This window comes from Nannobrachium achirus (assembly GCF_963921795.1).
Source record: "Nannobrachium achirus genome assembly, chromosome: 8".
Lineage (NCBI taxonomy): Eukaryota > Metazoa > Chordata > Actinopteri > Myctophiformes > Myctophidae > Nannobrachium > Nannobrachium achirus.
This window is the reverse complement of record NC_137817.1, coordinates 26916639-26935041: the sequence shown is the minus strand read 5'-3', so window position 1 is coordinate 26935041 and position 18403 is coordinate 26916639. Positions and strand designations below refer to the sequence as shown.

Here is an 18403-nt window from a genome sequence, read left to right as displayed (position 1 = left end):
AATTACAAGGTCCTCACCTCACGATAACACACACCCTCAAGTGTAATTTTGTAATTATACAACGGGTACCCTTAAAAAACATGTCAACTTCATTTAATGTAATTAAGATATTCTATACTAGAACTGTGTCATTTTTAATACCACATTTAGTTACTATGTCCCTGAACTTCACATGAAACTGCTAGCGTAGCCGCTTACAACGCATCGCCTTCGAAAACAATGATGGTGAGCCAGCAGCTTTTTTTGCGACCAACACAGCTGATTTCTTAATTTGATGAGACCCGTTTCATAATGCTCACCACGCGTACCGTAGTTAGCTTTTCAACCAATCAGATTGCTTTGTCGGAAATACCCTCTTGTATTGTATGACTATACTGTATATAGCAGGGGTGGGCATCTTTCATGATGTCGAGGGCCACTATATTTCCACCTTCACTCCAGAGGGCCACATTGCTTATACGTCCTACTTTGTCATTCTAGTACACACTAAAAACTCATGGGTCATTTCTTGACCCAAATCATGGGTCATTTGTGTTAGGTCACATTTCTGGGTCATTTCTCAGAGCCACAACCCTTCCTTGAGTTATTGGGATATTATTTTGACCCAATTCCAGGGTTGTTCGAGTTAGGTAATATTTATCTGGGGGTGACCCGTTTTTGGGGTTAGTGGTAACCCCTATACTTGGGTCAGTTGTCTAGCTTTGGGCCAATCAGGGGACAGGCACCATAAACCTGTTTGCAAAGCATGCTGGGAAAAGCATTTTTCTAGGTTTCCAGAGACATTTTCTAAGCTGTTGGGAGCTAAAAATGCTAAATATGTCATATCCATGTGTCTGTCTCGGCAAGCTGTCTGTCATATGTCTGAATTTGATTTGTCAATATTTGAGCCTAAACCCTAACCGTAAGTGCTTGGCTGCTAGCTTAGGGTTGAGCTCCCTCCCCAACAGCTTGTCTGAAAGAGAAGAACTCATAGTAATTCTGAGATTATTTTTGTGTATCTTCTCTAAACTATTCTGACTATAGTATTATCAACATTGTTGCATAATATATTGTATGCACTTTTATGTTGATATTACCAATCTTCGAACAAATCATCTGAGAAGAAACCCTGAAACATTTCTGATGTTATGTAAATGACAGATAATATTGACATTGTCATTCTAAAGACCATGCATATGTAGGTTGTATTCATTTAGCCCACTCAACCCCAAAACTTGGGTCATATTGACTACAATCTTGGGTCATTTTAAACAAATAATTTGGTTATTTATTTGACCCAATTTATGGGTCAATATTCATAACCAGATTTCTTGAGTTAAAATAACCAAACCTGGCATTGGTCCCTATTTGACCCGTGAGTTGGATCAAAAATGACCCAAGTTGAGTTGTTTTTGACCCAGCAGTTTTTAGAGTGTATCTTATACAAAAGAATCAAAAATAGCAGATCTACAAGCTCAAAACGCATCGCAGATCGGCTATTTTTGATTCTTTTGAATTTTAATCCTGAATAATTTTTTTATATTTGAATTGGAATCCTGAAATCTAAAATGTAGATTTAATTTCAAACCTATTTAGTTATATACTGATGTTAACTTTATGAACCTAAATACAAATACATTGGACATAAAATAAAATACATTTTAATACTACTATGCTAGTCATTAAGCTACTAAGATAGTCTGAAGGAATTAAAGCAGGTTATGTTTGGAATTGTAACAGCTGAAATCAATAATATATTAGTATTCCGGTATTAACCTGTGGGCCGCATTAAGTGAAGGTGGGGGCCGCATGTGTGGCCCCCGGGCCGCCAGTTGCCCATGTATGGTATATAGTATACTAGTACATACATATCTATCTATAAATAGTAAAAGTCTGTAACAGTTTTGCTAAAGAGAGAGAGCATTGCATTGAACTGTGTATATGTGGATTTGTTCAGAGAGGTTTGTAAATGTCTGAAAGGTTGTCATAGAAATGAAAGACCATTCTTCACAGTGTTTTCTCCCTTTCTCATTGCAAAGGGATGTGATATTTACCCAGCCCACTGCCTGCTTTCAGAGTGGCCAGGTTTGTGTGTGTGTGTGTGTGTGTGTGTGTGTGTGTGTGTGTGTGTGTGTGTGTGTGTGTGTGTGTGTGTGTGTGTGTGTGTGTGTGTGTGTGTGTGTGTGTGTGTGTGTGTGTGTGTGTGTGTGTGTGTGTGTGTGTGTGTGTGTGTGTGCGGGCGCGTGTGTGCGGGCGCGTGTGCGTGTCGCATTTTTTCCCAGAGTCCTGTGTGTTTGTGAATGGGCCTAATAGTTCTGACACCTCTTCCTCTCATTAGACCATTTCTCTGCATGGTCACATGTCTCTGGTGTCCAAGGCAACAGTGCATGGTGATGAGGAGAGAGTTGTTGGTATGGTGATTAACTGTGTGTGTGTGTGTGTGTGTGTGTGTGGAGTTCATGCAAGGGTATGACTCTCACTCAGTTTCATTGTACAGTGTCTTCTATTCTTACAGACTAAACGCTGTCATTTTCATGAACAAACCTCATACAACAGGGTTCTTCAACGTTTTCAGGCCAAGGACCCCTTCGCTGAGAGAGAGATGAAGCAGGGACCCCCTCTACATATTGTATAAATGTGTGCTGGAGATTCACATCGATTTCATATATAGATTCATAGACTTGTTTGACACTTGACCACTTAAAATCTTAAATCATCGATACTTAGTAAACTTGACCTTTCACTCTGTACTTGGTCTGCTCTTTTTTACCTCTACACCAAACCTATTTGGCAAAAACAGTCGATCTACAAGCTCTCAACGTCCCGCAGCGCGAGGCGTTGAGAGCTTGTAGATTGTCTATTTTTGGCTAAAGTTCTCCTCAGAGTATAGGAATGCGAAGGTTCAAGTTGTTTATTTAAAAAAATGATCCTATCACACAAGGATTTGGCGCCCCCCCTTGTAGCAACCCTGAGGACCCCCTAGGGGTCCCGGACCCCCCGCTGAAGACCCCTGTCATACAATATGACTTTGCTCATGACATTCTGATAACGAAGTCTCTCCATCTCCTCTGCCTCCAGTGAACCTGATCCCCACCACTCCCATGGGGGAGGAGCGAGCGCTTCAGGCCCAGACCGGGCTTGGTGGCGTGGGCCAGGGGAAGAGCAGGAAGAGGGTGATCCCCGTCCCCCACACCGAGCCCCCAGAGCCTGACCCTGTCTCTGAGGCCTACGGCTACTGTAACACCCCCAACCGCACCGAGCATTCCTGGGAGGGTGAGTCTACTGCATGGACACACGTGGATGCAGGCGCACAAACACACACTGTACTTGTGAGGCTATCAACATTTTAGGCAGCGATTTTATGAATACCATTTGTAAAATAAATAAATGTTGTAACCCTAACCATAATACACAAATCCAGACGCATTTGAGACTGATTTTGCCAACGTGTCAAAATTCTTGCATCAGGCCTGATTATGAATGTCGGGAACGACGGAGTGCATCTTTTCCAGTGGTTATCAACATGTAATTTTTTGTAATTGCTTCTTTTATTTTTGTTGAATATTCACAATCTATTCTTAAATAACTTTAGTGACTCATAAAGTGTCAGGATGGCATGCTCATTAATATGTTGCAGGAGATGTGTGGTATTGCGTGTGATACCAGTATCTGTTGAGAACGAGCACTAAGGAGGGCAGAACTGGACAAGTCAAGCAGTCATCGGTTGAGAGAAAGTGTTTCAAAGTGTCCAATAGTTAGCCTGACACTCAGCCTGAATTGACATTTTGTTTCACTCCATTATTCAGTCTGAACTCAGTTCCACCGAAGGCGATTGCAGGGATGGGCGTTGCAAAAAAAAAAGGCAGTCTTCAGCGATTGGTTCAGTGTGGCTGGCTAGTGGCTAGCCTGTTGCTTGCTAGTGCTACTTGCTAACCAAAGAAACAGTCAGAATAGGAGCACTACGAACTAGTAATCAAACACAACATAACATGCCTGCTACTGGTGTTTCATAGCGAGATCGATACGATCGCAATTTACCACATTTTATCGCGACGCGATGCGCGGTACGGTACGGCGGCGGCGCTGGTGTACTTGGAAACACACATGAGTTCTGGGAAACCCCCACCCACGCTGATCACAAGACGCTGATTCACGACGCTGATTCGCCGATCGGATTTTCAACCGAGGCAGGCACTCTTCAATGAGAGCAATGCTAGACCTGAATCGCCAAAACAAAAAATGTAAAGGGGTGTGGCTAGCGATTCAGGGTCTGGAACTAGGCTATCCAATAGTAACAATAACAACTGCATTATAATAACACTCAACAAGCATAAGCCATGGAAACCCTTGATCCACAGCCTCACCATCACACCACCTCCTCTTCACCTCTGAACAAAGTTAGGCACCATCTGTAACGCCCTTCACTGTGCCCCTCATCATGTACATGATTATATGTTTTGACTCTCAAGTCTTTTTCCATTGTTCCATCAGCATACTTTCTCGGTGCGTAGCGTTGTTCCGACGTCTCATTGCTCTGACGTTGAACTTAATGTCTCCTCCTGTCCTCAAGTAAAAAAGCCGTCTGTATACCGTAATAATCTACAAGCTCACAACATGCCTTGATGTGTTGTGAGCTTGACTTGTAGCCTTAGGCTAATTAGGCAGGAATGTTCAGATTTCTAGTGCAGTGATGAATCTCTTTTCAACCTGTCACACATGCTGTAGATCGGCAAAGGTGAACGTTTAGTGTCAGCCTCCTTAACAGCAACGAGAGATGGGAGCGTGTCCAACAGATGTGTGTGAGAGAGGACGGAAGAGTTTTAAACATGTGCAGGGATTGCTGGGGTCATGGTGGGCAACAGGTCAAGGGTCCAAAGGTCAGCTACACCATTAGGTTTCTTGACTGTGCACTTGGTGGAGTGGAGCACACCAGTGTTATTCTGTGGCCCAAAGCCAGTGCAGCATTCTATTCAATAAGAGAATTTCATCTCATTCAGTAACCATGTCAATAATATATCCAATAATACTACCGTAACCTCCGACCATAAACCTGTGTGTGTGCGTGCGACTCTGGGTATGTGTTTAATGCATGGAAAGGGATTTTCATTCGATTACATCATCCATGCTGCTGCAGTGTATTTCCTATACTGCACCAGACCAGTGTTCTGTTTTTCACAGACAGGCTTAAGCACTTAAGCCACACCGTATATACTTTGTCGTACAACAAATAGTGATAAAAGCCTACAAAATGTACAAGCTTAGAAGGGATCCGAGCTAATTTTGCAACATTTGTTAAAACGTTTTAGAAAATTTGCCCCAAAAAGAACACCAGAGTAAATGTAGCTAAGACACCTGGGGGTTTTTCATCACTGACATACAGAAAGTTGCAAAGCCAACATTCCTGCAATGTTTTCCTGTTTCATTATTTGCTAATACATTAACATATGATATATTATCCTAGTATGATATATTCATACAGCGTTTGCAATCATTAACAATACAGATTAAAGGAGTCACCTCTCCTCTGCTAGGTCACAGTCCAGCAGACTACAGGCTGCTCTCAGTGCAGCTGATGATTCGTCATGGAGACCGCTACCCCCTCTACTACATTCCCAAGACCAAACGGCCCGCCATCGACTGTACACTGTCCCAGAGCAGGTACACACACACACACATACACACACACACACACACACACACACACACACACACACACACACACACACACACACACACACACACACACACACACACATACACATTATTGATCAGATAAAACCATTGATCTCTGAGGAGAAATTGAGTACGGCACAAAGTCCTCTATAAGAGAAGACCTCTATGGATATTCTAATGGAATCAAATAGAAATGGGGCAAATATCAATGTTTTCTAATTGATTAGAAAATGTTTTTCAGCACTTTTGGACAAAATGCTATACAGTAGTTAGAAACATGGGTAATAATCGGTGGTCTTGGACTCTCTGAAATCAGGATCGTCAGCAGACCAAAAACCCTGGGATGGGTCTGTCTCTAGCCTGTCTCTTGTCTAGTCTGTGCTGTTTCCGTTCTTGATGAGCTGCAGGGAGACGAAAACCAAGTTAAGCCCAATATACTAAGTGAGAGCAGAAGCAGAGGACATAGTGACTGCATACCAGAGATAAAACAGTACGACACAGACAAAACCATGTTGGATAGTCATGATTTCATTGCACAGACAAATGTGATGAAATGTGTCATTTTAAATGCAACTAGACAGAGGAGTCTGGACAGTTTTGTTACAGCACAGCATTGTCTTTCAGGGTGCTGGAGAGTATGGAGCAATATGCAGCCTTAAAGGGGAATACCACTCGTTTTCAACTTTGAACTGTCAATTTCATTAATATACCTTAGAGTTGTTGTGTGGAAATAAGAAAGAAAAAAAAGTCCCCCATTTCTGTGTTGCCTAGAACTGGAGGATTGATTGTGGGGTCATGTCGTCAGTGACATCATGAAGATGTACTCTGCAAGCCAAAGAATACATCTTCATATGACATTTTCTTGTTACAAACAAGGTATGAGAGGTTACTTTTAAAGTAATGCATAGATGTTATCCTATCAAGACTTATTTTTGGGAGGCTTTTATGCCTTTATTGATAGGACAGTAGACTGACAGGAAATGGGGGGAGAGACGGGAATCGAACCGGCGACGCCGCCTGGCATCCATGCCTATGTGGCAATGCCTAAGTGGTGTGCGCCTGGACCAGTAGGCCAGCGGGCGCCCCTGTCAAGACTAATTTGATCAAATATGAGATTGATATAGACATACACTGCGCTTTTTGTGGAAATGCTGAGGAAACTTTATCTCAATAATTTGTGTAGTGTGTGGAAGGAAGACATTATTCCAACCAGTTCCTTTCCCCTCCATCAGGCGCCCCGGCTGGCCAGGAGGAGGCAGTAAAGATTACTGCATGTTTTATGTGAGGGTACCTATCCTAGGGGACATGGGGAGAACATGCAAACTCCACACAGAACGGCACTTTTGCCATCCCCACGTAGGGTATGGGCACTGATGTCGTGGAGGAGAGAACATGCCCACAGCGTCCCCAGCGGTAATCAAACCCAGGACCTTCTCGCTGTGAGGAGCGTCCAGGCTGTTTTTTATAAAGAGGATATAGCTGTTGTATAAATTACAGCTCTAATCCAGTAGCAATTGGAAATCTTTGAACCATTTTGCACTATGAAACCTCAGTGTTTTTATTGCGGCCCTAGATCGCAGTTTACTATGAAAACCGGCACATCCTGTTCATCAGTAAGTCTGCCCGTAACGCCTCAATGTCTATAGCTGTTCTGACATCACATTGTTGACTGTCAAGACTGCTGACTATCATCACCTGGATATCCATGCCCATATATGGAGATCCCTGATGTCATCAATAATAAGTCCATATCTGGGAATGCCCATATATAAAGCTCAAATTTGGCAATGCCCATATATGGATGCTCCATACATGGCCAAGACAGAATTCATTTGCAAATCAAGACTGCTGACTATCATCACCTGGATCTCCATATATGAAGATCACAACACTGACCTCATCAAACCCTGGATATCCTTTAGGGCGAGGTTGCTTCTCGCCCTTAGGGTGTCTTACCGGTTATTAATAGGCACTGAGAATTTCAATTAGGGCCTGTTCTGATTCTATGTAGATAAAGTCCAGTGCTTATACAAATGCTGCAAAGGAAATAGACAATTCCAGCTTGCTGGGTATTTTTTGTCCAGTTATTTTTAGATATGGTGTTGAATTAAAAATGTCTGAACTATGAAAACATATCCAGTGATCATCAGCCCAACAGTGAGATGAAGTTATATCTTTTTGGGGTTTTCTTTCATGGTTCTCTCTCTCTCTCTCTCTCTCTCTCTCTCTCTCTCTCTCTCTCTCTCTCTCTCTCTCTCTCTCTCTCTCTCTCTCTCTCTCTCTCTCTCTCTCTCTCTCTCTCTCTTTCTTTCTTATCTTTGTTTTCCTGCCTACACTGTCATTGTCTGTTGCAGCTGTGGCAGGTAGTAGTTTGCTACAACGGTTGACCTGCAATTTATTTGGTGCAGGTGAATACATATAGCACACACACACACACACACACACACACACACACACACACACACACACACACACACACACACACACACACACACACAGCTGAGGTGTGGTTATCTTGCTTGATCTGAACAGCACATTAATTAATAACAGCATTTTGTTCATTCTACCCTTAATTCGTTATTCACATTTCCTCTCTCTGACTCTCTCGCACTTTCTCTCTCTCTCTCTCTCTCTATCTCTCTCTCTCTCTCTCTCTCTCTCTCTCTCACACACACTATCTCTCTCTTTGCATCTGACATTAGTTGCGTTTCCATAAATCGTTTTCGAAAATAGGAAGCAAATCATCAGAAAGTTGAAAAAAAAGAAATGCATGGGCGTGTGTGTGTCTGTGACAACACAGAAATGTCTGTGGGGGTGAGGAATCAATTGGCATAACGACTACATTGGGGAGAAAAAGGGGAAAAGGTTACGCGTCGCAGCTTTAAAGAGAAAATTATATATGGCACTCAAACCCATACCACCAGGGTAACTGGTTGTACAAAACCATTGCACTGTGTGTGGACACTGGACAGTAAGTAATTTCCATGTTTGATTATTTATAATGACTTGTACAGTCATCTGACTGCAGTGCAGATCCTCTTATACTTATTTAACAAGCCTGTGCCACTCTGTGCCTCTCTCTCCTCTCCTACCGTATTTGGTGCCATGTGGCTCCTAAGGAGCCAACATTCCACTCTGAGGCAGAGTTGAAAGGAGAGGAGGATGAAAGCGCTGAGGGAGGGAGGAGGGAGGTTGGGAGGGATGGATAGACAGACAGACAGACAGACAGACAGACAGACAGACAGACAGACAGACAGACAGACAGACAGACAGACAGACAGACAGACAGACAGACAGACAATGCTCAGAAAGATGGAGCTATAGAGGCATGATGTCTCAGCAGACTGGGATTACTGGACTGCCATAGTTGGGTTACTGCATGGGCTTGCATCATTCCAGTGGTTCAGCGTGTTGCAGGGAGCTTTAATGCTCATCGCCTACTTCCAAACTTCCTGGGCATAATCTGAGCCTGTTTTTTATTTAGGCTAGTGTGTAATTATAGGCATCTCTGAGCCAGCATATGCCTTGGACAGGATCCGTGGAGAGAGTGCAGCTCTCTCTCTCTCTCTCTGTGTGTGTGTGTGTGTGTGTGTGGGTGTGTGTGTGTCTGGCACCGGCTCGCCAACCCACTGTCTCCATCAGGGACGTGCAGAGAATGTTAGAGAGGCAGGGTCTGAAATTTCTAAAAGGGCCTTTTGGTGAAAATATTGAAAATGGCAGACCTCCAAGCTCACAACGCGTTGCGCTGCGACGCGTTGTGAGTTTGGAGGTCGGCTATTTTCTGTGCTTGATACCACACTGAACTAATCATAATCAAGTCAATACTGGAGATGTGGTGTGAGGTATGTATTTCTACACAGAGAGGGCAATTCTTTTAACATAAGATGCTGCATTCAAGTTCAGGAGAGTTTGGACAAGGCAATTCTCTTAAATGCTGCCTTCGGGTATGGCATGGAAAGAGGGCATTTGAATTTCTTTCACCATAGTAAAAACTGAATTCATGGATATGGAAAGGGCACTTTTTGCAGACAGATAAAAGGGCAGGGGCTCAAGCCCCCTTTGATGTCTATGTGTGCACGTGCCTGGTCTCCATCTGTGGTTTAACTGATCCGTCTGGGGAAACATTTCCACTCTCTTTCTTGTTCTCGTTTCCAAGCATACATGGTTGGTCAGGATTGTGTCAAACGCTGCTCATAATCTTCTTGTAGAATCCATCTTGTTTAATTTTGTTGCACCTGCCTTCGATGCCTGTGTCCTTTCTCCTCTCTTGATACCCCCAACCTCCTATTCTCACTCTCACTCTCGCTGCCCACTGATCTCTCTCTCTCTGTGTGTACTATCCGGAGATGATAATCCCTGCTTGATGTAATTGGACTCTCTAATCTTGCATTGGTGACAATCAGCCTAATAGACACTCTGGGCTCTGGCTGGACTCTTTGTCTGCAGTGCGGAGCTCCATTGACATGCCACCATTTGACTCTCCCACAGCAGACAATTAGTGGACTGTTACTATCCAGCACTCCTCTGTTGACAATGGGCAAAAACGGTGGCTTATAAGCAGGACTGTGTGTGTGTGTGTGTGTGTGTGTGTGTGTGTGTGTGTGTGTGTGTGTGTGTGTGTGTGTGTGTGTGTGTGTGTGTGTGTGTGTGTGTGTGTGTGTGTGTGTGTGTGTGTGTGTGTGTGTGTGTGTCTAAACCTGTTCAGCTGATAACGTTTGGGACCTGTGTGGTAGGGATGCATAATTAATGTAATTACGGTAGATAAAAGTAACCTGAAATCTTGATTTTAGGTTTCACAATTACGTAATGTATCGTGAAGACAAATATCTCCTCAGGAACAACAAACAATATTATTATTTGGTCAGCTGTTGCATCTTGCCCTTGCCTCCTCACAAGGTTTAATAACCAGAATCTTGTACAACCCCATATACCCATCCATCAGTCTTACAGAGGCACAATAAGATCACACAGGTCATTATTATGAATCCCGCTTTTGCACCAACAAGATCATCATCAGTAATCTCTATTCCAATATTCAATATTCAGCTAAATAACCAGGATTATAATTTTACTCATAATCAGGATTTATAATCATACCGTGTGGCGCATTCATTGCCTCCTTCCACTGGAACCTGTTCATGTTCCAGTCGGTCATGGTTGGTTGGAGACATACAGTAAGGTTATCTATACTGTTTTCATCAAATCACTGCAAGCACCATGATTCAACCTACGTTGGATGGTTTGCACTCCTGAGTCCAATCCTTGACTGCTATTGGAACCTGGAAAGTGTTTGTGTGTGTGCAGGTGTGAACACTAAGTGTATTTGTCTTTCTCTCTGTGTGTGTGTGTGTGTGTGTGTGTGTGTGTGTGTGTGTGTGTGTGTGCGTGTGCGTGTGCGTGTGCGTGTGCGTGTGTGTGTGTACTGTATTATTTGGTGAAGGAGAGGGGATGAGAGTGAAAACTACACAATATCAAATCTTCCATATCTCAAGTCTAATATGCTCCACTGACCTGGAGCTGCTGAGCGTGGTATTGCAGGGCCACCTGGTGGGAGGCGTAGGAATGACATTATGCAACTGTTTACTGAAAAACCAGAGTAACTTTAGTGGTAAGTGGTACTGGTAACATAGTATGTTCAGACTAGTTGTCACGATACTGAATTTTATTTTTATTGAAAGAAAAATTACAGAACTTCTTGAGGTAGATGGTAGTGCACTTTTTAAAGGCATGCCTTTAATTCTTTCACATTCTAAGTACAAATAAGGCTGTGCAATCTGTATTTTCATAGTAACAACTACCTATTAAACAGTGTTCAATGAACATTTAAAAATAATAATAAAGAAAACACACAAAAGCCTGAGATACACAGATCACACATTCAAATAAAAATAGTAGCCTACATTTTTCTGATTTGTTTTATAAGCATTTATTTCTCTTTGAATCAGGCCTTTAAAATACTACAGTAGGAATAAACCAAAGTAGGATAGGCCTACACATAAAAGTAACGTTGTGATACAGAAGCACAACAGCGTCTAAATTCATTTCTTTCTGACCATAGTCAACGTCATTATCTTGGTTTCCATTCATATATTAACTAATGCATCCAGTATAAGGCCCACCCACTCAAACTGCATCAGTTCAGATCCACACACGGGCAAACCGAGAATCTTTTCCGTATCCTCTCTCCAGACCGGATATGCTATCTTTCGTTGGTAATCGTTACATTGGCTTAGCTATCACTAACAGGACGACAACAACACACTCATCAACTGTGGGCTCGTGTTGTGTGCGGAGTTTAATGCTTCAAGTTAGTTTTAGTTTTTTTCTTTGTAGGCCTATCTATAGGTCGGCGTGTCTGTCCTGGACGGAGATGCACTGTGTGTGTTTGTGTGTGCGCGCGCTCTGTGCTGTGTGGGTGGACGCAGCGCGTGTGTCTCAACCAGGGAGAGAGGTGGAAACTGAGTAGCGATATAATCAATACTACGCGAAAGTCATATCGAACAGAATTTAAATTTTCAAAATCAATATTTATCGATACATCGATATATTTGACAACACTGTAGGTGTGTCATCAAGCTGCTACATAAACTCAACTCAACTATACAGTATAAAAGATCATATCATTGGAGACTACATTTCATTTTGTTGAAAACAGGCAGGACCCAATGACAGGCCAAGGAAATATCAGCAGAGAGCTTAATTGAACTACTACAACTTAACATCCCACTTTAATGTTTACCATAATTACCATATCAAAGTAGTAATTGAGTTGGAGAGTTATTGAAGATTTATTTTTAAGATTTCAGTGATGATAGCATACTCTTCACTGCTTCCTTGTTTGGGAGTGTTCAGTCTATTCCACTTTGGAAATTCTGAGCAGAATGCAAAATTGTGATGGCTGTGGCTTGTCTGGTGAACAAATGCACCCAAAATGTCAATGCATCCTGCAGGCTAACTACTGCATTCTGGTCATACTTTAATACAGAACCATTATATTAGAGACCTTACTAGGGATGGCCAAATGGAGATTTTTTCTTAACCGATAACCGAAAGGCCTTATCAGTTAATTAACCGTTAACCGTTAAGGAAATGTGTTCAAAAATGCGCTATTTTTGCGATTTAAAAAGGGAAAATACACCCGTTTTTCCCCATAATAAAGTGCCATATTTACACATTACAAACAATAAAACTAGGAGAAACAAGAATACAAATGTTTTCTAAGAGAAATGTGTTTTTTCAAAGAAACCGTGGGATTGAAATGATCAATCTGTAATGTGATGCGCTTTCGCCAGGCAGTGACGTGCGCATATACAGCAAAGGGGGCTGGAGCCCTTAACTTTTATCAACAGAATTGTCCACCAAAAGGCCCTTCAGCCCATGCCTCTCTAACATTCTGTGCACTGACTGCACTCCCTGGCTATCGCCTAACAAAACATCCGCAGCGAGATGCTCGCATGTAGAGCAATAACTTTCAATCGTATGGCTTTTGGAATGGTTGAATCGGCTAAACGTGATGTCAATTTCATTCATTTTCTTCTCTCTCGGCCGTGTTTTGTGTGTGCTGATGCAGCGATCATTGAATTTGCGACTCTGAGCCGTGTTATTTTCGCATATCCTACTCTGTAACCAAGACGACTTTAGCGTTCCTCACGTCGTCAACATGTAACATTAGAACGTTGTGTTTTAAGCTCTTCTTAACGGGATTCAATGTGACGGGGGTCTGTTTTGTAAAATCCAATCGACGACGGAGCATTTGTTGAATAAGTCAGCGTGTACGACTCCAAAATCAAGCAGCGTCGCAGCCTCGCAGTTGCGTGAATGGATGTTACACAGACATCGGTGTCCCAGAAATGTGTGACTACAGGCTACAGCGCGTATATAGTTGCATGGTTGATGACTTGATGTTGCGTATATATTGGTGTACGGGGCTTTTGGTGTGACACATGGGTTGATTTCCTTTTTCTTTTCTTTCTTATCGGTCAAAATTGACCGTTAGTGCTTACCGGTAACCAATTTCTTATCGGTTTAACGGTAACGGTTAGCCGTTGGCCATCCCAAGACCTTACACACTATCCTACAAAAACATACACATTTTATTACAAAAAAATAATAATAATATTATATATATATATATATATATATATATATATATATATATATATATATATATACATACATATATACATATATACATATATACATGTATATTATTCACATATTCGTCATCATCACTGTCCAAAGAAATCCTCTAAAATTGTAAAAAAAAAAATCTATCATATCTGTGCTGTGCCATGGTTTGATAAGAGCGCTGTGATTCCACAAGCAGAGCACCAGAGTGGATTTACAAATGCATCCAAAGTAATGGTGAAAAAGAGAGAGAAACGTCTTGAACACATTGTAGTTGCTTCATGCATTCAATACAAATGGTATGTGAATTATTACCTAAAATGTACTGGGCTGTTTGCTATTGGAAATGCTTTGAGTCATAATGTTAACCACATATATTTATTAGACATTTGTGACTAGTACAGTATATTTCTTCTTACATCTGTCTTTCCCCCCTCTCTCTCTCTCCCTCGCTCTGTATGCCATTCGTTCTACTCTTAACCTCTCACAGGAAGCCTTCCCACCCCCAGCTGAGCTCTTTCATTGGACACATGGCACAGGGTGGGCATGGTAACTGGGAGTCCACACTGGCCTCTGTTCCCCGGCTACCCAACCACAGCACTTGTGAGATGGGAGAGCTCACACAGACAGGTAGCATATCCAGAACTACTGTAGCTCCCCTCTCCTCTCTGTTGAAATGTATGGTGTATCTTACTGCGACCGTAGGTCGCTACTTAGTACGATATCCTCCAGCTCATGTCTGTCTGTCACTCTTCTGATATCTGTCTGTCACTCTTCTGACTTCACAATGACATCACGACATAGCTGACATCACCTCATCCCAGCTCAGCAGAAGGATATATAGCTGACCTGTTCTGACATCACAATGATGTTGCAAATTAATTCCATCCCTTGTCCCTTTTATGCCCACATATGGAGATCCCTGATGTCATCAATATCATCCCAGCTCAGCAGAAAGATATAGCTGACCTCTTCTGACATCACAATGATGTTGCAAATTAATTCTATCCTTGTCCCTTTTATGCTCATAAATGGAGATCCCTGATGTAATCAATATTATGCCCATGTATGTCACAATGCGTGACACCTCATCCCAGCTCATCAATATTTGGGAAAATATGGCCCAACTTAAACAACCAACTGCAACGCATGTCACACTTGCAAATAAATTCCGTCCTTGTCCCTTTTATGCCCATATATGGAGATCCCTGGTGTCATGAATGTTAAGCCCATATCTGGGAATGCCCATATATGGACATATTGTGTCAGTCTCATGTGGTCTTTGACATCAAACATCTATGATGTCAGACATCAGTCATATCCATATTTGGGAAAATATGGCCACATTTTTGACACATTTTGTCCAACTTAACTGTTCTGCTGCTGTTGACGGCGCTCACCGTCATTGAAAGGGTTAATACCATGGCGCCGTTGACGGTGAGGACTGTGAATCTTACTGTATATACAGTAAAGATATTATTACTTACTGTACGTCGCTCCGGTCCCGCCCGCATCGGCAATGTCCGCGATTTGTTTACAACGCACGTCGGGCGTGCACGCGAAGTTAACGTCCTCCATAGTAAATCCATTGAGAGGCCCATAAATAGACTTCATTTTCTCCAAAAGGGACATTCTTATACAAAGGATGGTCTCCACTCTTCCATACTGTACACAAAAGGTGGGCGCAGCCATGTTCTCTTGTGGGCCCACACTGTCATGTGACTAGATGACGTAATCGTTGCCGTCAAGTGATAATCCAAAAAAACAAAAACAAACCCCTTCCGGCCCTTCAAAATAATAGCGGCGGCCTATGGAGGAAACGGCGTGGCACTGAGGCACCAAGCAACTTTCAGATTAAGAGGCACTAATTGTGTTAAACAACCAACCAGGTCTGTGCATTCTTTTGGTCAAAGTTGATCCCATTATGGGTACTGGGTAGAGAACACTAGTACAGAATAAGTAGTAACACTAGAAACAACAAAAACAAGTATAAAGAATAAAGATGATTTCACATTTGCACCTGGCCTTCTTTGCCAGAGCTGTTGAGGTGAGCATAGTGTATTGGCCACCAGCAAAGGCATTCTTTCACCGATAAAAGTCCTATAAATAGACATGAAGACCAAGGGATTGGGTTCATGTGGTCAACTCTAGAACCTTCTACCCTAGATTGCTTTCTTACGTTCACCATTGTGACTGAATCTTCATCTCATCTGCGTTTCCCATGCAGGTGTAGTGCAGCACCTGCGCAACGGCCAGCTCCTCCGCCAAGCCTACAAACGCCACAAAATCCTCCCCTCCGATTGGTCGCCCCGCCAGGTGTGGCTGGAGACCACAGGTAAGAGCCGCACGCTGCAGAGTGGACTGGCCCTCCTCTACGGCTTCCTCCCGGACTTCGATTGGTCGAAGCTGACTGTCCGTCACCAGTGGAGCACGCTGTTCTGTGGCTCCGCCTGTGACTGCCCCTCCAGGAACCGCTACCTGGAGGAGGAACAGAGGAGGCAGTATCGGCTGCGGGTGTCCGACACCGAGCTGGAGAGGACGTACGGCGACATGGCGCGAACACTGGGCCTGCTCACCCGCCAGCTCAGGGCCGCCAACCCCATAGACTCTCTGCTGTGCCACCTGTGTCACGGCCTGTCCTTCCCCTGCGTGTCTCCGGGGGAAAGCGGCGGCGGCGGGTGCCTGACGGTGGCCCAGTTCGCCGTGATCCGCCGGCAGCAGCTGGAGGACGAGGTCGACCGGAGGAGAGCGGGGCTTTATCACAAATACGCCGTCCTGGCCACGTACCCCTACCTCAACCGCACGGCGGCCAGGATGGAGCGGGTGGCCAGGGCCAACGAGGGCGGCCGGCGCCCGCGGGCAGGAGGCGAGGAGGTGTTCACGCTCTCCTCGGCCCACGACGTGACCGTGGCCCCGCTGCTGAGCGCCTTGGGCCTGGAGGAGGCCAGGTTCCCGCGCTTCGCCGCCCGGGTGGTGTTCGAGCTGTGGAAGAGCCCGCCCGCCACTGCGGAACAGCAGCGGAAGGCGGCGGGGAAAGGAGCGAATGCCAAGCAGGCGGACGGAGAGCTGTTCATCAGGGTGCTCTATAACGGAGAAGACGTGACGTTTCACACCACCTTCTGTCGCTCCCACGACCGCAGCGCCGCCCAGCCGCTCTGCCCCCTGGGCAACTTCCTGTCATTCGTCAGGCGGGACATGTTCGCCGTCCTCAACGCCACGTCCTACCAGGAAGCCTGCTATAGACGTCCTGGATGACGGGACGGATTGGACAGATGGGAGAGGGGGGGGGGGGGGGGTCTGGAAAGGAGAATGGAAGGAGGGAGTGCTGCGTTGAGATGTGACAGATGGTCAAGTTGTTTTAGTTGTTTTTTAGCTCTTTTTCATTTTTGAACAATAATGAGCACCTTTGTGCTGCTCATAAGTGTCTTGATGACTGTAACAGTAATCCTTAACATTCCTCTTTTTGTTTTTACTTACAGTGACACACACACACACACACACACACACACACACACACACACACCATACTTTTGATGTTGACAATCACACCATTACACCTACAGTTGTAAACATTCATTATTCTTTTTTACAAACTTTTCTAAAATGATATGTGTTCCAGCATGTTTGTAAGAGATTAGCACTTAGCAGTCTTAGGGAAATTGTACGGCACATGGCCACTTTATTCCTAACATTCCGATACAACGGGTAATGTTGAGATTCCAGTTTTCCTAAATTCCTGTGAAAAGGGAATGTTTGGAACTGGAACACTATGCTGGATTAATGACTTCCTGTAAAACATGCATTAATAATTATATAATTAGAATGTAGACTTTTGCATTTGTTTTTGTTGAAGAGGGCCATTTTGGTGCATAGTATTTCTCAATATGGTTAACTCAGTTGTGACTTTTTGTGCTTTACTTGTTAAGTCACTTTTCATGCACCAGTACTTATCTCCTTTCCCTTAAGAAATACTGTTGTGGTACATGGAAACAACAAATTTACTTTAACCTTAAAACACTTGAGAACCTTTCCACTACCCAATCAGGGCAACTGTTTATATGAAGGCTTGTTATGGCATTTTACTATCCACTTTGATAGTAGCTCAGTACAAAAAACTGAAAACAAGGAAATTAATGAAATGTGGACCACTTTGAGTACTTGTTTATACTGTAAAGCACATTTACTATTGAGTAAAGGAGTGATGACACCTTACTTGTTTTATGTTGTCCTTGTTCAATATCACAAATATTCATATTATTTAGTTTAGTCAAAAATATGTTGGAAAAACTAAATCAAAGAAAAACAATGAGAACTTATAAAGTTAAAACTTTATAGAAAATGGAATTGAAACTAAAATGGAATTAAAAACTAATTATTTTGTGCTTTTCCATTGCACAGTATCGGCTGAACTCTCTCTGACTCTTCTTGATGTTTTTGGTTTTCCATTCGGCCAAAGGCTCCAACCCTGATAAATATTACAGTAGCACTATGCTTAGTTTGCAAAGGTTCACCACTAGATGGTACACTAGCTCCACAAAAGATTGTCAAAATGACTTGTCTGACCCATCTGCTAGTACCATTTATTCACTTTGTCAGCGGGTTGCCATTGCAGAGCACAGTCAAT

At 43.3% G+C, this 18403-nt stretch overlaps 1 protein-coding gene across 1 annotated transcript in view; it reads left to right on the top strand.

Annotated features, from left to right (window-relative positions):
- pxylp1 (2-phosphoxylose phosphatase 1) overlaps positions 1 to 17052 on the top strand; it is a gene marked incomplete at its 5' end in the record, with an annotated part of 31066 nt that extends 14014 nt beyond the window's left edge. The window contains 4 exon segments of the mRNA XM_080732346.1: positions 3058 to 3252; positions 5511 to 5637; positions 14270 to 14409; positions 16007 to 17052. Coding sequence (XP_080588472.1) covers positions 3058 to 3252; positions 5511 to 5637; positions 14270 to 14409; positions 16007 to 17034 — 1490 coding nt within the window. The 3' untranslated portion in view covers positions 17035 to 17052.
- Positions 17053 to 18403: the final 1351 nt, after the last annotated feature.